The following is a 23,041-nucleotide window of genomic DNA, read 5'->3' on the forward strand; positions in this document are numbered from 1 at the left end:
GCATTTTGGTTTGAATTTTTTTTTTTTTTTCTCAAAAAAGCATTTTCATATGTTTCTAGGACTTCTAAATATGCAATGTGCAAGTTTTCGGGCAAAAACATCAACCTTTTATTTTGGAAGAAAATCTTAACTCGTGGTAGGCAAGGGCATTTTTGTCCGAAATTTGACCGATTTCTTTTTTGCAAAAAAGCATTTTTTAGTAGAATTCAAGTTTCAGAGACCCGAGTTTTTCACAATAACATTATTAATTTTTTCTTTTTTGGTTGAAATGACCAAAACACTTTGGATCTGTTAGCAAACTGGAACAAATAACCCCCTATTCCACCTCAAGACAAATTTTAGACTTTTTTAGTCTCTTTAGGTGATTTTGGCCAATTTTGGCAAATACTAGCTTGTATGAAAATTTTGCCTACTACAAATCCATTCACATTTAATGTTTTTTTATTTATTTATAGTATCTAGAGTTTTAAATTCAAAAGAAAATAAATTGCATCCCAAAAAATGTAAGGTGCAAAGTGTAATATGAATATATTTTAGGGTAAAATGTAATTTCATTTAGTAGTACTACTTTACATTTGAATTCAACATAGAAGCATTTAAATTGAAAACATATAGTCTTTTCTAGCCAGACCTAGAGGCATATTTAAATTCAAAAGTTTGAGAGCGGTGAGAGAAATGTGAGAAAGTGTGTGGTAGTACTGGTACAGGGTTGCGATAACTGGAGGTGGTGGTGGTGGTGGTGGGTTCAAGCCGATACACGGCGGCATTTTGGACGACACGAAACAGAGGGGTACTTTGCACCGGTCTCATCACCGGAACCCATTAGATGGACATGGAGACCGTTCCGTCCTCAGCCTCCGTTGATCTCCACACTATCCGGCGGTCTCTCTCTCTCTCTCACACTCTCAATAGAGCTATTTTTTTTACTTTTAATTAATTAATTTAATTATTATTTATTATTGTTGCTATCTAATTTAGTCGGATAAGAGAGCTGGCAGAGCTTCACGACGATGATGTTCCCGACCTAACAACAACTACCTCAGATTCCGACGAGAAACTACTCCGAGATTTCACTCTCGACTTCGACAATAAAGTGAATCAGATTGTGTTAGACTCCACTTCGCATGTTGCTTCCTTAACCCTTCAAGATTTTGGTAATATTTTTTTTCTCACATCAATAGTTGAAAGAGAAATGCCTAGGTATACAACGTGTAACATTTTCATGACACTTTTAATACAAATAGTAGGCGTTATTGGTTCTAATTTGAATCTGTAACTTGAATTACCTTTTTTCCCACCATCTAAAACAATTAATAACAACCTGCTACTTAGAATTTTTTGAGAAAAAATTGTGAAAAAATTATAGACATAGCATTTCTCATAGTTGAAAACATCAAGACATGTCAGTTGAGCTACAAAGCTCTTGACACTTTTTACTTCCTTGTTTTGTAAGGTAAGCACTTAGGGGTTGCTTGGAATTAGCACCCAACTATTGGAAAGTCTATAATATGAATTTCATTAATCAATGTCTATTCTGCAAAATACAAATAAACTAGGCTCTTGTATAGAGCTAGAGCTTCTAGGAAATAAAGAGATAAAAGATAACAACTAATGAAATCTATTCCCTATCCGAATAAAAGTACAATTATTCAAATTCCTATGAGGTAAATACAAAAATATGAAAATATGAATTCTAAAATGATGTTAGTTTTGCTCCTACATCAGTAAGGTACCGAATTTGGGTGTACAGGGTTTTTGGAGAATGAAGTGAGTCAGGGCCACAAATGAAAAAATTGCATAGCAAAACAGAACAATACTTTTGAATGACAGATATAACTATGTTTGACATAAATATGGTGCCTTTTATACATTGGGATCTTTGTACTGGAGTTCATTTTTCTACCTTTTCAGGTGAACAAGTTCACTTTTTGAGTCAGATATAACACTTTGGCATGTTAATATGCTTGAATGAAAAGATATGAAAAATATATGTATATGTATTCTTTTTCCTTTTTGTTTGCTCCATTTTCTTAAGCGGATCAAACCAAGGATAACTTCTTTCATTTTTTCCGTTGTCTTTTTTTTTTTTTCCCCTCTCTCTGTCTCTCTCTCAAGCTTTCTCTTGATTCTGAATTGGTTTGCACTTGATATAGATGCATACTTTGAACATCTAAAAGAGGAGCTTAACATGGTGGAGGCTGAAAGTACCAAGATCTCCAATGAAATTGAGATTCTTGCTAGAACCAACATGGAAGGTAAAGATCAGTATTGACTTTTTATGTACAAACCAGTCTGCATACACTCACAGGTTTTTTTATTAAGTTTGTTTCCTCTTTTTCATTGCAGATTCTACCCAATTGGAGACATGTCTTGAAAGATTGGATTGTGATTTAGATTCCATTACATCACAGGTCAGTTATCTATTAAAGATAAATTATTAGAAATTTTAATTTAGTTCTTTTGGTGACATATTAGCCCATGATTAAGCTGAAAGTATTGGCCTAGAGTGGGTAGCATTTCAACAAGAGTCAACCCTGATTACTGGGTTGAACAAGAACTGAACCATTTTGAAGGGATTAAAAAATGTCTTTTGCACACTTTAAACAAAGAAGTGAGAGAATAGCAAGCTCACGCGCACACACACTAAAGGATAGTGACAAAATTTCTAAGAGCCTTGTAGCTCGATTGGCATCTCTCGGTTCCAATGGGGACATCTAGGTTCAAATCCCCCTCTCCGCTATTGTAACCATTGAATTATTCAAAAAAAAAAAAAAAGTGATGGAGTTTTTTCTTCATAACATGGACAATGTGAATGAAACAATACTAATGGGCATGTCAAAATTCTAATCCTACCCAACACTTGGTACTTATATATCAAGCTCTATTTGAGGCAATCTGAATTCTGAACCTTGGGTTCCTATGCCATTTTGTAGGGTCCGGAGAAAGTAAAAGCAGGTGCAAATGCTAATTGCCCTACATACGGAGATGATGAATCAAGCTTGATAAATGAGCCTGTAGACCATAAGTTGGAGGTTTTGTTCATTATAATTATTTTGTTTGATACTGTTTTCTTTCTGGGAGTTGTATTAGTTTTGTATACTTTTGTTGAGAGTTTGCAATCATTATTGATAGGTAAAATATATGAAAGTGTGATAGAGTTTGCAATCATATTCCCGAAAATTTAAACTTAATGGTTTCTGTAATGTCTAATTCTATTTTACTCTTAACAAACCTCTTATTAATTTTTGCTTATACAATACAGTCAAAATGTTAATCTTCCCCAAATCATATAACATTGTATTTATCCTGCATGTTGTACTTCACTATTCATCTGAGAATTTTTAATTTTTAATTTTATTTTGATAAGTAAAGAAAATTTTATTCAAGAACTTAATAATGAGTCACCCGAGTATACAGGTACTAGGAAGTATACAGCAGGGGAGCAATATAATCAAATACAGAGAATTTTTAATCTTTAGTTAATGATATTGACCATGTGGTCCATTATACCATGTAAGGAGGGTTTTTAAATTTTTTTTTTTTTTTTTTGGTTTACCTTACAGCTATTGGAACTTGAAGTTGAGATTGAGAGGAACAAAACAACTTTAAAGTCTTTGCAGGATCTTGATCATATGTACAGATGGTAACTCAGCCACAGTGGGATTGCATCTTTTTTATTTTATTTGTTTGCGCGCGTGCCTTGTACACATGCCTTATACGTGTTCATTTAACCATTACAGGTTTGATGCCATAGAACAGATTGAGGATTTGTTGACAGGTCTAAAGGTCACTGCATTCACTGAAAACTGCATTAGGTTGTCATTGCAGACATATATCCCCAAATTAGAAGGCTCACGAAAGATTGAAGGCATTGAACCATCTGTACTGAATCATGAGTTACTAATAGAAGTTCTGGAGGGGACGATGGAGCTAAAGAGTGTTGAGGTATTAGAATACATTTTTATTCCATGATTTCTTTAGGAATATCTTTGTCCAATCAGAATTAAGAATTAGATAATCTACTTTAACATTACAGACTTTGCAGCATTTACAATGTTGATTGGTGAAGCACTTGTATTTGTAATGACTAATGAACCTAGAATTGTATTATCAAGATTTAGCTTAACCAACCAAGAATGACTTATGTAAAAGAGAACAAAAGAGAAGTTAGCTAACATCATAATAAGTGTAAAATTTTTGTTAATACTCATATTTTAGAATGTGGGGGATGAGTTCAAACACTATTTGGTGGGATGGGTAAGGTCTGCACTCTTGTTGCTAATGGAGGATTGGGGATTAGGAAGCTTACTACCTTTAATCAGGCTCTCTTGGGAAAGTGGCTATGGAGGTTTTGGGTTGAGGAATTTTGGCTTTGGAGATGGGTAGTCATATCAAAATTTGGAGAGGACTGGGGTTGGAGGAGTTCATAGTCGGTCTGAGGTGCCTGTGGTTGTGGTCTGTGGAATATTAGGATGGGTTGGGAGAGGTATGCTTAGCATATTCTTTTTGAGGTTGGAGTTGGGAACCGGATTTGCTTTTGACATGATTGTTGGTGTGGTGACCAGCCCTTGAGAGTGGCTTTTATTGCTTGTATGATAGTTCTATTGACAAAAATGCTTCAGTGGTGTGTCTATTGGTGAGGAAGTCTGAGGAGGGGCAAAGTTGGGATGTTAGATTCTATCGGGTTTTAATGATTAAGAGTTGGACTTGGTAGCTAGCTGCTTTTCTACAGATTTTGTAGTCCCACATTTCATTTAGAGAGGATGGAGACCAAGTGACGTGGAGTTTGAAGAAGAATGGGGAGTTTGATATTCATTCTTTCACTCTGCTTTAAGGGGGTCTACATTTGCCATTTTCCCTTGGAAAGGCATTTAGAATGTGAAGACCCCATGGAGGGTTTCCTTTACGTTTGGACGACGGTTTGGAGGAAGATTCTCACTTGTATTAATCTTTTGAAAGAGAAGCTACAGTATAGTGGTCTCGTGTTGCATGTGCCAGTTTAGTGGGGAGACAGTGGAGCACCTTTGTTGCATTGTAATGTGGCTTATCAATTGTGGAGCTTTGTCTTTAGATCTTTTAGGATCTACTAGGTTTTATTGGAGAAAATGATTTATCTTATGTTTGGCTGGAGTAATTAAATGGGTCAACATTCTTTGGATGTTTGGGACTTGATTTTGATGTGCTTGATGTTGGTCATATGACGAGAATGCAATAGGTGAATGTTTGAGGATGAGGAGAGTATGGGGGATAAGCTTCTAGCCACCTTCATAGGCTCTCCGTTTGATTGGTCTCGGGCAAGGGGCTTTATGCATAGAGATTCCATTCTGTTGTTAGAATCTTTTTCCTTTTGTACATAATTCTTTTGTATTTTTTTGTAATTTTTTAGGCTACTTTGTGCCCATTGTACCTGTCATTTAATGAAAATATTCTTACTTATCGAAAAAATAAAATAAAATAAAATTTGGTGTTCCCATAAATGGATTTGCACTGGAGCTCCAAGTGTTCACTTAGGTTTCTATCTGCTGTAAGGGAAAAAAATCCTGTAGGTGAAGAGTTTCATGTATATTGTCAAAAGAGGCTGCTGGTTCACCCACAACCACCGCCGCCCCCACACCCCCCCCCCCCCCCCTCCCCCCTGCGTTCTTTATTTATTTTTTGATGAACTAAAAACAGTTCAATGGTTCTTAAGGGATGAGCTTGGAGAACTAGGTGATGCTTGCTCTGTCTCTTCTTGGATGGTTGACTACTTGTCTGTTTCTAGAAAATTGTTTTGTTTGAATTCAAGATTGATTATCCAATACAATTATTATTTTTTTTGGTTAACAGATGAATTCAGTTTTCTATGGGATTCCAATGAAAATTAATGTTTGTATACATTCACTGTTGACTGTTTAATGGTTATAAATTCCTCTCTTAGTTTCTGGTAATGTATGACAATTGTCTTTTCTGCTTTGGTGATTGTCTAAGGGTAAAATAATATACACAACCCAAAACCTTAGTCCCAAAACTTTGGGGATTAGATATGGATCCTTAGCAGACTTACTGGGTGGCCAAGTGTATTCCTTTTTGCCATTTTATCCTATCCAACATCATACTCAACGTCACTTTTTAAATTAATATGTCATTTCTTACTATTACCAATGTTATTAGCTGTTTTCTAACTAACTAACAGCTTACTCACTTACATCCACGTTCAACTACCAAGTAAATACAATTAAGCTACAATTGAATGCTCATTATATCCCTTTCCTAGCTGCTTGCCTGCACCAAGCTCAGCAGTCACAGTCTTCTACTTCACTGCCTGCTGCTTCTTTTTACACTGTTGCTGCAATGCTGTTGCTTGTGTCTTGATGACAGTAACCTCAACACTAAGCACTTGTCAATTAGGGATTAAGAATGTAGATGCCCCTGCATCATTTGCGAAGCTTATTGAGCTATAAGGCTAGTAATTGAAGGAGTTTTACGTTATGCATTGTTGCGCTCTTTTAGCTTATGCTCGCACATTGTGGTTGATTATGTAAGTTATAGGAGTTGAGTTGCCTTGGTGGCCCTTGGTTTCTAGTATAAGTTCTCAAAATTTTGATTATGTTATGCAACGTCTTATAGGTAATAAGTAGTTTCTTCAATAATTTAATATCAGTTACATACCCTATTGCTTTTTTCTTTTTTGGTTAATTATAGATGTTCACGTTGTTTGCCAGATATTTCCAAATGATGTATACGTAATTGACATTCTTGATGCTGCAAAGTCTCTCAGGTTTGTATTTGGCATTTCTTTGTTAAGTTTAAACTTATTTTCTCTTGGAAACTTTTCTTTTTGCCGAATATGTTTCTGAACCATAATGCAAGAACCTGTATTATGGTTTTTTGTTCCTAATTTTGAACAAAAAGAAGGTTAACTTGAGTGTTAATAATATCAGGTACTCCTATTATGGGTAGAATATTTATTTCTATGATGCAGCTTTATTTATTTATTTATTTCTTTATTATTATTATTATTATTATTATTATTATTTTAATAATTTATGTACATTATTGATTTTCATCCTTATATTGTTGAAAGTTAATGTTACAATGAAGCCCTTTAAGTTGAGAGTAAATGTTTTGCATCATTGGCAACTTCTATAAAGTTGATGGCACTTCACACAGAAAAGGTAAAAATTCCCTTGTTGCATCTGTTGGGAACTCATATGGATTGCTGGGAGTGATGAAGCTCTGCTTCTGATGATAACCCTATGTGACTGGGTCAAGCCCCATTGAACACTGTAGAGAGTTTGGATTGGAGCCATTTCATTCACGGTAAAGTCTTATGTCAGTAAGGTTACCTTAGGGAAACATTTATTGAGGTATATGCAAAATTATAAAATAGTTTGTTTTACTAGAGTAGTTCTTTGAAGTGTTGTGTCATATACCTTCTTTTATTACTGTTTATCTTGGTAAAAATGTGTTTAGGGTTTGTTTTACATAAATATTATTTAAATATATGTTAGTCATATACCAGATAATATTACTGTTTTTCCCTTAATTTAATACTCACTCATGACATTCCCCACCAAGTTGGGATGTATGTATCATTCAATCCCAGCTTGTCACATAATAAATTCAACTAAGTTCTACACAAGCTTTGGTAAATGTATCAGCTATTTGGGCTCCTGTAGAGATATATGGAGTATCAATTACATGACTTTCCACACTCTCGAGAACAAGGTGACAATCAAATCTTGTTTGCTTGGTTTGCTCATGGACACAGGATTGGAGGCAGTGTGAATTGCCACATGATTGTCGCAATACATAGTCGTAGGCAACTTCACATCAAACCTTAATTCCACTAGTAAATGCTTAATTTGCATAACCTTGCATGATGTATGTGTCATTGCTTTGTACTCAACTTTTGCGTTAGATTTGGATACAAAAGTTTGTTTCTTACTCTTCCAAGTAATCAAGTTAATCAAGTTTCCTCCTAGAAAGGTGCAATAGCTAGTAGTGAATCTTCTAAATGAGGGAGATCCTACCCAATTTGAATTTGTAAAGGCTTCTACTTTTAGGTGACCATTAGATTTATACAAAAGACCACAACCTGGATGTACTTTAAGATACCTCACTATTTGAATGACTGCCTCTAAATGTGGAAGACGAGAAGGTGCCATGTATTAGCTCACAACACTATTTGCAAATGATATATCTAGGCTAGTAATTGTGAGATAATTCAACTTGCTAAATAGATGATGATATCTCTCATGATTAGATAATAGCTCTCGCTGACCCATATACAATTTGACAATAAGACGCTTCTACCAGTTTAGAGCCTAACAAACTAGTTTAAAAAATGTCCAGCACAATACTTTCTTTATGACAAATTGATGACTTCTTTAGATTGTGCTACCTCAATACTTAAGAGATACAGAAGCTTGTTTATCCTTAGTTTGAAATGAGTTATGAAGGAATGTATTCGAATCATCAATGCCCTTCTTGTAATCACCCATGATAATAATATAATCAACTTATCAACATAATCTTCCCTCTCTTAAAGGTATAAGAAAACAAAAAGTGATCAGATTGAGAACATTGAAATCCAAACTTGATTATTGCTTCACCAAATTTATCAGACCAAGCCCTGGGAGAATGCTTAAGACCATTGATGGCTTCACATAGCTACACACCTTCCCAACAAACCTTGGTGGTTTCTCTATATAGACCTCTTCCTGCAATGTAGAAAAGTCAAATCATTTTAGACACCTAATTGAAAGAGTGGCCAGCTCATTTTTTGTACAATTTATTTTAATTTTAGCAATTTTGGTTTTATCCCAAAGCGATCTACCATGGAAGCTATCTACCATATAAAGAAGCCAATAAAAATCTTCGCGTGTGTGTGTGTGTGTGAGTGTGAGTGTCTATTTATTGATATTGACTTAAAGCTATGTGGTGCATTATTGGTACCCATACAGTATAATTTCAGCAAATGAAAGTAAACATTGAGTCAATGCCAAGTTGGAAATTTGGAGGGATGCTTTAGAAGCTAAAGTCTTTAGGTTAATAAGGACTAAAACATAGTACATAGAGTGCAAGTTTAGTAAAAATATAAACAAAGATGGAGTGTAAAACTCGATATTTAAGAGATATAAAAAAGTAAATGTTTTCAATATCTTGGATCGATAATTTATAAGGATGTATAGATTCAAAAGTAAGGCGGATGAAATGCAGAAGTGTATTAGGAGCACTCTATGATCCTAGAATACCAATTAAGTTGAAAGGGAAAATTTGATAAGATTACCATAAATGACCAGCTATGCTCTGTGGTCTTGAATGTTGGGCTGAATAAACATAGTTAATATGAGAATGTTGAGGTAAGTGGAAATTCAAGCAAAGATAGAATACGAATGAAGAAATTCACTTACAGGTAGGGGTGGCTCCTATGGATGAGAAAATGAAAGGGAGTCAATTGAAATAACCATCAATTAACGCAAAATGAGATAAAGTTGATTGTGTGTAAAGCAGAGCAATTAATGCACCGATTAGAAAGAGTTAAATCATGTCGAGGGTACAAAAAGAGGCAGAGGAAGAGCCAAAATATCATTGTTAGAATTAGTAAAATAATCATGTCATTTTTTTCTTTTTTTGATAAGAAAAATAATCATGTTAAATAAAGAGATTTTGGACAAGATAGAATGGTAGAGAAGATTACATGTGGCTGACCTTAATTTGGTTTGTTGAGAATCCATAGTTGACTCCAAAATGTTGGGGCTATGGTTTCGGTGATATATATATATATATATATATATATGTATACGAGTATCATATGGGCTAAAACCTCTAAGTAGGTAGTACAATATCAAAGAAGTAACTATTTAGTAGGGGCCATTGTTGTAGGTGCAAAAGAATTCACGGAGGGTTTGTAGCGGGGGCCACTGTTGCAAGGGTGGATTTGTCTGGGACTAGGAAGGGTTTGGTTGCCAACTGTTTTACAGTTTCTGTGGCAGTCGATGAACATGATTTATCATTTCTACGGTTTTAGGTTGTCTTTTTATAAATATAGTATTAATATATCATTATAGTCAATTATTTTATTACCAATAAAAATATGTACTTCTGGATTTCTAATTCTATTGCGAACTCTGGTGTTCTGTTTATTTCAGCACTCTAAAAAGGTTTATCTTGTGTCTACCTAAATTCATTGGTTTCAATGGACAATCAATGTATATCTTTCCCTTATATTTCTCCTGACCTCATCATTTTGTATTAGAGTTAAAGACAATCCATTGCTTTGCAATAAAGATAACAAAAGTTGACAAATGATATTAGAGCCAACTAGTAGCACCATGTGGCTCAGAGGCACTAAGGCACAATTTGGGTCCTATTGACAAATGGGAATGGGATATAAGTAGGAGATTGTGACCCTGAGATTGTTTGGATTTAATATGAGTGTTCCACGGTTGTGTGTTGACTCCTACATCGGGAATGTAGTAGGTTGAGCTGGGCTTTAAAGCAACTTGACTAGTCCTTTTGTGTGCCACCCTTTTTGTGGGATGTGGAAAGACGTGGGTAATCTTTATGTATAGTTTATATAGATTGTTCCATTAGAAGTTAGAATGTGATAAAGTGGTCTTAAGTTTTGGCCTAGTTTTGCCCTTTTTTTTTATAAGTGGTTTTGCCTAATTTATTTATTTATTTATAAATGTATGAGGGTTAGTTAATTGTTGGAGGGCTAAACAAAGAGAGAAAAGGTAGCTAGTTCTCGTATTTGCTTAGTGGGGCTTAAGTGTACCACCTTTAGTTTGAGCAATCTTGAATTATGGTTCCTTGGACAGTTGTGCATTATGGTAACTATGCTCTGCCTTATACCTTGCTACAATCAACTGTTATCTTCTTCTATTCGTAACCAGTAACTAGTTTCAAGGGGCCATTAGATGGGAATACCTGATTAAAATGGTTTTGTCTAACTGGTGTTGGTTAGTGCTCCCTTCAGAAGCCATACTTTGGATATCATTTTGTTGTAGCATTTGATTCAGATACCTCAAAACTGTAATTCACTTTAACTACATGATCATAAGTTTATCCTTGATATTTTCAATTTGTTCAATGATGCTCCATTTCTTTTTATTTATTGCTCAGCAAGATTTCTTTCTGCAAAGGCTTTTTGAATGGATTAATCTTTTTATAAACTTGGTGAAACAAAACCAATCAGCATATTATCTGACTCGATTCATGGAAACCATGCAGTAAGTCTTCATTGCAGTGGTTTATAACAAAAATACAGGACAGAATTACCCTCTGCACTTTAAGGCATCTTGTGGTAAAGGGTGCGAATAAATCTAGGTGAGACTTGTCTTTTAAAACAGTGCAGTTCTGATGTTCTTACTTTTTGCTGAAGGTCAAGTAAATAGAATTATTTGTTTCTTGTTAAGTTTCTGGTTTGCTATATTATACTATCTATTTCATGTGGAGTTTTTACACGAACAAATTTCTATTGCAGATTCTCACTTGAGTACTTGGATAGAGATGAGACTATAATAGCTCATATGGCTGGGGCAGTTGATGCGTTTATAAAGATTTCTCAATATTGGCCAATTTTAAGTTCTCCGTTGAAGCTGATATCTCTCAAGAGCTCAGATAATTCGAAGGAGATCTCTTTAACTTTTCTATGCAAAGCTGAGGTGAGTGTTATTTATTTATTCTTTTTAAAATTTTCCACATATTTCCTTTTTAATTTTAGATTATAGCTATTAGATGAAAGAAATTTCTCATATTTTCAAACTTTTGATCTCTCAATAGAAGCCTTACCTTAGCTATATTGTTGTGCATTTGTGCGTATATATCTATATTTGAAAAAAAATTAACGATTTGGTTCCTAAAATAAGTAAATGACTCATCAACATAAAGTAGTCACCTTTTGGAGAACATAAAACTCCCTTTGGTTTCTGGAAAGAGCAATTATTCCTGTTTAGGTTTCATAGAGAAGTATAGACATTTCTGGAGGTTTTGTTTCATTAACTCGTACCCTTTTTTCTCATTTTTCTTGCAATAATGTAGTACAGAAGCTATTAAATATCTCTGTAGCAGCTGCAAAAATGAACTCCATATGTAATTGTTTAATATCCAAACTGAAAATTGTCCTTCTCTGGGTTGCTTAATTTTGATCTGCTAGGAAGTGGCAAACTCATTGGATATACACATACGGCAGGATATATCAAGCTTCGTCGATGCTATTGAAAAGATACTTGTAGAACAAATGCACTTGGAACTCCATTTTGATGATTCTTCAAAAAAATGATTGCTGTTACTCCTCGGTTCAGTAATGTCTAATATTTTGTGAATTTTTATGTTGTGTATATATTTAGAATTTGGTTGAAACTTTTTGCTCATGGAATATTATTAAGTTGAATTTTCATTACTCAGACTTAAAAGGTTATAATTTTGTCCTTTGGGGGAAAAAAAACACTCAATTTTGTCATTTTGTCTATCTGCTGTTAAATTTATTCATAATTTTGTCTACTTTTTAATGCATTAAGTCAGCTCTTGGTTGGTTATGTATGAAATTTTTTTAATGGAAAATGGATTAAGGGTGAAACTGATACCTTTTTAAATTTTTAGGGGTGTAAGGTTTTTATTTATTTATATGTTTAAATTAGAGTTATAAAATTAAAGGTTTTTTATTTTTTATTTATTTTTAATATATATATATATATATAATTTGAGTGAAAAAATTAGAACTTGATTAAATTTTTAAGAGACAAAAGGTGTATTATATATTTATATCCTTAAATTTTTCATTAATAGATAACAACTGAAGTTCTAACAAAATCTCTGGTGAAGCAGTTGACAAAAACTTTAAACAGGAATGTCAATGCAAGTTTAAGTTAATTACCATAAAAATTTTTCACTAATAATTGTATGTTTTTTCTCAAGAGCCCGTTTGGATAAGGGTTTTTGGGCATAAAAAAGTGCGGTTTGATAAAAAGAAAAAAGAAAAAAAAGATACACAATCATTTGGAGAAGTTTTATCTAATCATGCCAATTGATCTCAGTCACCTTTGGTCTTTAATTCTTCACTTGTTGGGTTTGCCTCCAAACCTCAAGTAACCGTATTCTTTATTTATTTTCCCTGAATCTTTTCCTTTGTTGTATGAGCGTATGTGATTATTTTTTATTATTTGTTTCTAGTGTCTGTAATTCCCAAATGGCTTGGTAGGCAGTGGTGTATCACATCTGGATCCAAAGGAATAATAGGGTACGTAATGGGGCAGTTAAAACCAAAATCATAACTCAAAATCAACCGAACTACCACTGGCAGCCATAAACACAACCAAATTCAGCCCACAACCACTGAGAGAGAAAAAATGTTTAGCATTTCTGTTGTACCCTTCTATTAGAGCATTTACAGCGGGTCTTGTATATGGCATATGTTGTTATATTTTAGCATCACAGCATCAAAAAGCCCATTACCCAGTCTTCTACTGCTAAAAAATTTTACAATTGTGCTACAATACCATCCTATTTTTATGATGGTACTGTAGCAACGTTCTAAACATTTATATTTTATTTTACTTCCAAAAGTATCTACCTCTTTATATTATTTGAAATAATTAAAAGACTCCCAGGCGAGTTTTTCAAATAAGCAGATAATGATCCATGTTCTCAAGCACATTGATATCAGCCAAGTTTCGGTTCTAAAATCACGACTTTCATTCTGCGATATTATTAGTTTATCACTTGTTACGTAGTTACACCGCTTACACCGAGGCACCAAAGTTCTATTAAAAAGTTCCAAGTGATGGAGAGCCAAAGTGAAGCTCACTTAATATTTGAGAACAAAATTTGGAAGCAACATTAGTTAATATCTTCATAATCTTTTTATTTTGGTTAGACATGCAGCGCTATATGATGCAATCAGAACTGTCATGAGTCAACCAGAGCATAATACCAAAATTGGATAAAACTGACCATGAAAAGTCTGAGTCACACACATGGGCTCCCAATATCTAAACAAAGGAGAACCAAAACTGGCGTACTTACAATTGGCAGAGGAAAATTGCAAGCAGCAGTAGCAGATAAAATGAAAATACAGAGAGCCTAATAAATCTAGCCAAAAAAGCTAAATACATAGATACCCTTAAGCCAATTTTATCTGGCAAGTAATATAGACAATCTTTGGAGCATTACCTGGGACCTGAGAGCTGCTGTGGAGAGATGTAAGACAATGAGTTATATGTAGCAATTGTAGCACCATTCGAAGTAGGCCCTTGCATTGTTGCTGTCTCGGTGAATCTCTGGCCGTAGGCTCGCAAGAAATTTAGTGACTTGACCCTCGGCTCGCTCAAAGCCAATCCACCTTCCAACATGCCAACAACGTTAGCCATAGTCAGCCGCAGTGCTGGATCTTGGTGCAAACAGCACAAGGCAATCCGCACTAGCTTCTCAATCTCTTCACTTGACACTCCTCCCTCTAACCTTGGATCTGCAAGCTCCAAATATCTTCTTCGCACATGCATTTCTAATGCAATTAGAGGGAAATATATTAGTCTTAGATCCGAGCCAGGAGAGTATGAGGATATGCCATTTCCTTCGATATCATTTTCTGTAATGTGGCTATATCTTTGTAATGTGCAATTCCTTCTGCCCCTTACGATCTCCAGTAAAACCATCCCATAACTATATACATCAACCTTGTTAGAAATAGCTGAACTTGTCAACCACTCTGGTGCAAGATAACCTCGAGTCCCTCTCATCGCAGTAAAAAAAGTGGATTGTTCATGACTTATGAGCTTCGAAATCCCAAAGGAGATTTTCACTTGTAAATTGTCATGCAAGAGAATGTTCTCTGGCTTCACATCAGAGTGGATGATCCTTTGCTCACATTCGCTATGCAAGTAAGCAAGTCCCCTAGCTGTTCCAAGTGCTATTTCCACTCTCTCTCCCCATTGTAAAATAGGACCGTCACCAAAGAGTGTACTGTCCAATGAGCCTCTGTTCATATACTCAAGAACAAGAAAGCGCTGCTTCCCTTGTGCACAAAAACCTGTCAATCTAACCAAATTGACATGGCAGATGTTCCAAATTATTGAAATCTCAGAATAAAACTCCTTCTTCACTTGGATTCCCGAACTTGTAATCTTCTTCACTACCACAATAGTTTGGTTTGTCAGAGTTCCTTTGTATACAATACCGAAGCCACCACGACCAATCTGGTTCTTGAAGTTCTCAGTAGCAGCTGCTAATTCTTCATAATCAAACCTTCTTGGAAAGCCTGGGATAGAGATCATCTCTAGCTCTGCAGATAATAATGAGTTACTCTGGCCTGGTTTTACAGTTTTGGTTTTAGAAAGCCTATTTTTCCTTAACCAAAGGATTGCAATGATTACAAAGGCTATTAGTATTAAGAATCCTGTTAAAGGTAATAGTACCAAACCAGCAATTGGGAAGTTATGTTTCTGATTTTTGTTAGACCCAAATGGGTTTCCATGAGAAGAACCAACCAAAACTTTGACATAACCCAAACGCTCTTTATTGTGGTCTGTCAAAATGAAAGAACCTAAATGATTTTCAAGAAGATAACAAGAACCAGCAGAGTTTCCATGGAAAAAGCCCAAACAAGAACAACTTTGAGAGCATAAATCTTTGCAAACCGACAACGTCACATTATTTTTCACGGGTTCCCTAAAATTATTAGCAAAATAGTCCATACCAGGGCCGAATTTTAGATAGGAAACAGAGGAATTCAATTGACTGTCATTTCCAGCTGCAGTACAAGCTGAAGGTAGAGAAAGCGAACTATTCACTGGCATGCTAGCAAATACAAACCTGTACCATTCATCACCATCAACAATACGGCCTTGTTAGAGTTCCTGACAACCTCTGGATCCATGGACAATTTCCAATAATTCATCTTATTCCATTGCAGCTCCATATCCCTGTCAGTAACTTCAAGTCGATAATCACCTACCGACATGTCATCATATGACACAGCGCTTTGCAATGATTTTCCAATAGGAATTCTCTGTCCCACGACAATTGTGTCCGTCGGATGATCAAAACTCTCCCACAACGTATTGTTTCCTGCATCAACTAAAACGAGATTTCCTGTCTGTGAAAGCTGTATAGCAGAAATATCAGAATTGAATTGCGGGGGTTGACCAGAGTGATTGACCAGTTTGGGTTGTGACTGTGAGGACGTTGACAGTTAGTGACAACTGGTCAGAGCTTGACATGGGTCTGTTGCGGTTGGCTGACCAGATCATCGTGTTGGTGGCACTGTGGACGATAGAGAAACAATATTTTGAGGAGGTTCGCATGGCATCAATTGTGGCTTTGAAAGTACCATTTTGAGAGCGCAAGAAAGCGCCACTGTTGTCGATGAATTGGAAGTTGGAGGCTGTGAAATCGGGGGCTGATTGAGTGGGTGGAAATGGAGGCTGAGAAAGTAAAACTTGGAAGGAAAACGCAGCATATAAAGAAGAAGAAATTTATGAGTGGAGAGGGTAGGATCCACCCTACCGTGGTACAAAATACCACCTATTAAATAAACCGATCCGTTCATTAACAGTTTGGATTTTGATAGGTAAAAAAGTTCATTTATTTCTAACAAATCTTGTTTTGGAGCATGAATGATAACTGAGTTGGCTCTTGTTGGTCTCAAACGGGGATAATAATCACTGTATTTACAGTGGTGATCACTTCAATCTGAGGCACCAAAGTTCTATGATAAAGTTCGAACTTCGAGGCCATGGAGGGCCAGAAGTGATGCGCATTAATATTTGAGTACAAAATTTGGCAAGCAACAGGAGTTAATATTTTCACTATCTTTTTATTTTGGTTAGATATGCAGCTCTATATGATGGAATCGGAACTGTCAAGTCAAGTGTTAACTTGTACAAAGGCCTAGCAGAACTCTCAACATTTAGCATAATATCAAATTTTCATATCAAAATTGGATAAAACTGACCATGAAAAGTCTGAGTCACACATGGACTCTTTAAGTATCTGAGAAAGGAGAACAAAAACTGGCGTATTTTACATTTGGAAGAGGAAAATTGCAAGCAGCATTTGCAGATAAAATTATAATAGAGAAAGTATACAAAGACCAGCCAAAGATCTCAATTCTTATAGATCCTATTAGGCCAATTTTATCCGGTTAGTAATATAGACAATCTAGGAGTACTACCTAGGACCTGAGATCTGTTGTGAAGAGATGTAAGACAATGAGTTGTGTGTAGCAATTGTAGCACCATTAGAAGAAGGCCCTTCCATTGTTGCTGTCTCGGTGAATCTCTGGCCATAGGCTCGCAAGAAATTTAGTGACTCGACCCTTGGCTCACCCAAAGGCAATTCACCTTCCAACATGCCAACAACATTAGCCATAGTTGGCCTCAGTGCTGGGTCTTGGTGTACACAACACAAGGCAATCCGCACTAGCTTCTCAACCTCTTCGCTTGCCACTCCTCCCTCTAACCTTGGGTCTGCAAGCTCCAAATACCTTCTTCGCTCATGCATTTCTAGTGCAACTAGAGGGAAATAATATAGTCTGAATTCTGAACTAGAAGAGTATGAGGATAGGCCATTTCCTTCAATGTCATTATTTTCTATAATGTGGCTGCATGTTTGTAATGAGCAATTATTTCTTCCACTTACAATCTCCAGTAAAACCATTCCATAGCTATATACATCAACCTTGTTTGAAATTGCTGCACTTGTCAACCACTCTGGTGCAAGATAACCTCGAGTTCCTCTCATTGTAGTAAATTTTTTTTTTTTTTTTTTTTTAATTTGAGTGAAAAAATTAGAACTTGATTAAATTTAAGAGACAAAAGGTGTATTATATATTTATATCCTTAAATTTTTCATTAATAGATAACAACTGAAGTTCTAACAAAATCTCTGGTGAAGCAGTTGACAAAACCCTTAAACAGGAAGATTTAGAATGTCAATGCAAGTTTAAGTTAATTACCATAAAAATTTCTCACTAATAATTGTATGTTTTTTCTCAAGAGCCCGTTTGGACAAGGGTTTTCAGGCATTAAAAAGTGCGGTTTGATAAAAAAAGGAGATACACAATCGTTTGGAGAAGTTTTAGCTAATCATGCCAATTGATCTCAGTCACCTTTGGTCTTTTATTCTTCACTTGTTGGGTTTGCCTCCAAACCTCAAGTAGCCGTATTCTTTATTTATTTTCACTGAATCTTTTCCTTTGTTTTATGAGCTTATGTGATTAATTTTTTTATTTGTTTCTCGTGTTTGTAATTCCCAAATGGCATGGTAGGCAGTGGTGTATAACATCTGGATCAAAAGGAATAATAAGGTACATAATGGGGTAGTTAAAACCAAAATCATAACCCAAAATCAACCCAACTACCACTAGCAGCTATAAACACAACCAAATTCAGCCCACAACCACTGAGAGTCTACTTTTATATGACGACATTGTCTTGCACATTGTCTTGTGAGAGAGAGAGTCCAATTGTGAGTGCGTGGGAGTAAAGAACAATCTAACCACATTGTCTTGCACCCTATCTCTGACAACATGACAGTCCACTTTTATATGCTTGGTTCTTTCATGAAACACTAGATTTTCTCCAATATAAATGGCTGCTTGATTGTCACAAAACAATAATGTAGGTTGGGGATGATAGATCTCCAAATCTTTCAACAATGCCAATAACCAAGTCATCTCACAAATTGTGACAGCCATAGCTCTATATTCTGCTTTAGCAGAAGATCTAGACACTATGGACTGTTTCTTGGACTTCCAAGAGACTAGAGAATCACCCAAAAAAATGCAATATCCTGTGGTTGACCTTTTGGTATCAATGCAAGATGCCCAATCAAAATCTGTGTAAGCCTTCAAATGAAAATCTGATGAAGCTGATAGGAAAATTCCTTAACTAGGACAACCCTTTATGTACTTTAACACCTTATAAGCAACATCTAGATGAGGCTTCCTGCATTTGGACATAAATTGACTTAGCTTGTGAATAGGATATGCTATATATGGTCTAGTGATAGTTAGATACAACAACCTGCCCACCAACCTTCTGTACACTCCAGGATCAAATAACAGTTTACCTTGAAACTTGCTTAACTTCAAATTATGCTCCATTGGTACCTTGCTAGGCTTGCAAGTTGACATTCCTGCATTTTTCAAGATTTCTAAAGCATATTTTCGTTGACACAAAGTAATCCCTTTGTCTGATCTAGCTATCTCAAGACCAAGAAAATACTTTAAACCTCCAAGGTCTTTAAGTTTGAAGTGCTAATCTAAAGAAACTTTAAGTTCATCAACTGCTTGAACATTGTTGCTAGCTATGAGGATATCATCAACATAAACCATGAAAGCTATGAAAGAATCATTAAACTTCTTTGTAAATAATGAGTAGTCAGCTTTAGATTGCTCAAAACCAAGCTATTTAAGAATAGAACAAAACTTTGCATTCCACTGCCTTGATGCCTATTTAAGCCCATGCAAAGACTTATTTAGTTTGCAAACAACATTCCCCTCTTTGCTGTGAAAGCCTTGAGGGAGTTGCATATACACCGCCTCATTTAAATCCCCATTTAAGAATGCATTGTTGACATCCAATTGAACTAGATGCCATTCTTTCACAGCAGAAATGGCAAGAAGAGTCTTAACAATGGTCAATTTTGCAACTCATGAGAATGTGTCAGTGAAATCCAATCCCTTTTGCTGAGTAAACCCCTTGGCAACTAGTCTTGCTTTATATCTCTCCATAGAACTCTCTACCTTCTACTTCACCCTATAGACCCATTTGCATCCAATGGCCTTTTTGTTGGAAGGCAAAGGAGTAAGAGTCCAAGTATGATTGGAAACCAAAGCTACAATCTCAGCATTCATAGCCTCTTGCCACTTAGGATCCTTAACAGCCTCATGATAGAATCTTGGTTCAGGTATAAAGGAAATAAGAGAACAGAAATTGGCATAGGAGGGAGAGAGATGGGAAGAATTAAGATAGTCAGAAATAGGGTATTTAGTACCTAGAGTGATTGAGGAAGCACCCGACTTGCTGTTGATAGGATTAGATTGTGTAAGCTCATTGGAAGTGATAGTGCTACACTTATAGTCTTGTAAGTAGGAAGGGGGTTTAGAAGGTTGGGAGGATCTTCTTAAAGAAGGATTGGAAGCTAGTGGAACAACAACATGCCCTTGATCAAGGGGCAAAGAACTAGGTTCTACAAAATTAGCATGGACAAAATCTAGTATTGCAAAATTTGAAATGACAGGAAGAACAGGATCTAAAACTTGTCCAAAAACTAAATTAGGACTAGAAGCAGAAGATGCAATATTTGGGGAAGAAATAGTAGGGTCTAGAAACATGGAATCAACTGGAGTAGCCACACTAGGACAAATGTGAGGAAAAGAAATAGAGGACTGTGGTGAAGTGAAAGAAGAAATGAATGGGAAAACATTTTCATGAAAGGAAACATCCCTTGAAATGAATATCTGCCTTGTGACCAAATTTAACAACTTGTAACCCTTAACCCCAAAAGGGTAACCAAGAAAAACACAAGGAATAGATCTAGGAGCAAACTTAGACCTATTGTGAGCTAGTGTAGATACAAAACAAAGACAACCAAACACCCTTAAGTGATGATAAGAGGGAATCTTGCTATAAAGTTTCTCAAAAGGAGTTTTATGGTTAAAAACAGTACTAGGCAACCTATTGATGATATAAACAACTGTCAAAACACAATCTTCCCAATAACAAGGTGGTATATTAGACTAAAATTTCAATGCCCTAGCAATGTTTAAAATATGCTGATGCTTTCTCTCCACAACTAAATTCTGTTGTGGAGTAGCAACACATGAGTGTTGATGAATAATCCTATGTTGAGCATAAAGGTCTTTGAGGAAAAATTCTTGAGCATTGTCAATTCTAATTACCTTGATGCTGGTGTAGGGAGGGAAAATTCCCGACCTATCATAAGCTAACACATCATACAACTAAGTCCACAAAATACAACCAATTACAAAGCACCATGTACTGCTACTAGGTTTTGCTATCACTGCTCAGAAACCAATAGAAATTTGCCAAGTGTCATTTAAATATAGGCATAAAATGCATGCAAAAACCAATCATACGTCAGCACGTGTAAGCAATGACATAAGCAGTCCAGTACGTGTAAGCGATGACATAAGCGGACCAATCACGCTGTGACATGTGCCACCAATTAGACTCCGTCATGTGTCGCTCACCCACTCCCAAACTCCTATAAATAGAAGCCTTCCTAAGGCATTTGAAAAGGAGACCAAGCCATCTAGAGCACAAGCAGCATCAAAGAAGATTCAGAAGTACTAAAACTCTGCTGGAATCAAGCCCTGAAGCCTCAAACTTCAAGAACTTCGACCTTAAATGTAAGGAACATTCAAAGCAAAATCATCTAAACTACCTGCCTAGATCTCAAAGGTCACTAGAATCAAGCTCAAAAGCCTCTAGAAACCTCAACAAACCACAAATCAGCGAAGCTCTAAAAATTCAAGCCTCCAAAGCCCCAAAGAACTTCCACCACAAACCTTCAAATACAAAGAGCATTCGAAGAGAAATCATCCAAATCATATTCCTAGATCTCAAAGTTCACTGGAATTGTTAGGCCATATGTGAATCATGTTAAGAACATCAGATTTTCAGTTCTATTTTGAGGTTCTGTTGGGTTTGGTAATTATGATGTTCTCGTGTAAAAATTTTGTTGTATAGGTATTTAGCTCATCTTTTTATGCTTATTGTAATCAATTGGTGTGTTAAGAAGAAATAAAGGAATTGCAGCCAAAGAACAAATTTCTTTCACTGGTGACATGTAGCAAAATATGAACCACGAGCAACAATTTTCTTCTGGTGATTTAAAGCTGCACTTCATGGGGATTAATGGTTGCTATCCTATTTGTTCACTGATAGATAAATTAGTTCTTTATATTGCATATACAAGCAATTATTGTATCTTTGTTAAAACTTGTCATATTGTGATTATTATGGCATAATTAATTACTTTTCCCCTCACTTTGGTTAATGGCTGTTGTAATATGTGACCATTATTTGTGAGCATTGTAATGATGATGTTTTCTGCACAGTGTTAAAAATTGTAGGCAGTCCTAGTCCTTCCAATTCTTTGACCCCGCTTACATGGCCAACAAGGTTGAAAATTGCTCAAGGAATTGGTATGGGTTTAATGTACATCCATGAGTTTAGCCGTTGAAAATGTGTTCATGGCAACAAGTTTATAGACCTAGCACTGCTTCTTGAAGTATATGCAAAGAAGCAAGTTGTTGCAGCATTTCATATTACACTAGATTGCATTGAACTTGATCCAAAGATGTGGCCCAAGATGCAAACAATGTTAAAGAGTCTTGGTTGTACAGAATCACGAAGAAAGTAAAGAACGTTGCAGAATTTTGGTTCTTGCTGATTTTTTATGTTGAAGGTGTTTGGTTTGGATGTATATTTTGGATATATATTTTCCCGGAAATATTTTTGTGAGTCAGTGTATTGAAATATGGAGAATGTACAGGGAGTTAATTTCATACACTATTTCTAGCAAGCTTGCAATGAATGTGGATCAATCCAACCAATGTGTAATTTATTGATGTTGTCACCAATTGCCATAGCTCTGTTGAGTTTGATTTCCTTAAGAGTATTTTCCTTATAAAAGAGAGCCAAATAAAAGGAAAAGTTCAACAAATCTATTGCTAACAAATCTATTCCATCCGCATCACTATATTGCATTCATCTAAAGTTGACTATTCAAATATGCAAAAACATAGATACAAAAATATAGAAATGAACTTTTCCATTGCATATGAAAATATCCACCCTTCACAATTATAATTGGTACCTAACTAGAAGTTTACTCAAACATGCGCATATGGGACCTAAGATGTTTGAGTAGCTTCATTAGTTACAAAATATGTTTAAAAAGATCTATAAGCTTAGATGTGCTGTCCAAAAGATCTATCCAAAGTGTCTAATATGCTCTCTAAAAATTTGTCAAAGTTTTGTCAACTAGTTGTTATAACTATGCAATATGTTGTCCAATAAGTGTGCAA

General features: G+C 35.6%; 2 protein-coding genes across 2 annotated transcripts; one reads left to right on the forward strand and one right to left on the reverse strand.

The window, feature by feature from the left end:
- Positions 1-624: 624 nt before the first annotated feature.
- On the forward strand, positions 625-12,385 carry LOC112041056 (uncharacterized). Its single transcript, XM_024073963.2, has 11 exons — positions 625-882; positions 979-1,154; positions 2,154-2,255; positions 2,347-2,411; positions 2,934-3,032; positions 3,564-3,643; positions 3,741-3,945; positions 6,702-6,757; positions 11,218-11,313; positions 11,471-11,651; positions 12,143-12,385. Exons 1-11 carry the CDS (start codon positions 827-829, stop codon positions 12,266-12,268), a joined length of 1,242 nt encoding a protein of 413 aa, XP_023929731.2. The 5' UTR covers positions 625-826; the 3' UTR covers positions 12,269-12,385.
- Positions 12,386-13,896: 1,511 nt separating this feature from the next.
- On the reverse strand, positions 13,897-16,777 carry LOC112041055 (G-type lectin S-receptor-like serine/threonine-protein kinase At5g35370). Its single transcript, XM_065777989.1, has one exon. The coding sequence runs from the start codon at positions 15,777-15,779 to the stop codon at positions 14,154-14,156; it is 1,626 nt and encodes a 541-aa protein (XP_065634061.1). The 5' UTR covers positions 15,780-16,777; the 3' UTR covers positions 13,897-14,153.
- Positions 16,778-23,041: the final 6,264 nt, after the last annotated feature.

Source organism: Quercus suber, unplaced genomic scaffold (assembly GCF_002906115.3).
Source record: "Quercus suber isolate HL8 unplaced genomic scaffold, Cork oak 2.0 scaffold_171, whole genome shotgun sequence".
Taxonomy (NCBI): domain Eukaryota; kingdom Viridiplantae; phylum Streptophyta; class Magnoliopsida; order Fagales; family Fagaceae; genus Quercus; species Quercus suber.

Bases quoted from the DNA above. Each gene is read 5' to 3' on its own strand.
- LOC112041056 (XM_024073963.2), top strand. From the start codon at position 827: ATGGACATGGAGACCGTTCCGTCCTCAGCCTCCGTTGATCTCCACACT. The intron at 2,256-2,346 runs GTAAAGATCAGT...TTTTCATTGCAG, and splicing joins TGCTAGAACCAACATGGAAG to ATTCTACCCAATTGGAGACA. The intron at 3,644-3,740 runs GTAACTCAGCCA...TAACCATTACAG, and splicing joins CTTGATCATATGTACAGATG to GTTTGATGCCATAGAACAGA.
- LOC112041055 (XM_065777989.1), bottom strand. From the start codon at position 15,779: ATGCCAGTGAATAGTTCGCTTTCTCTACCTTCAGCTTGTACTGCAGCT.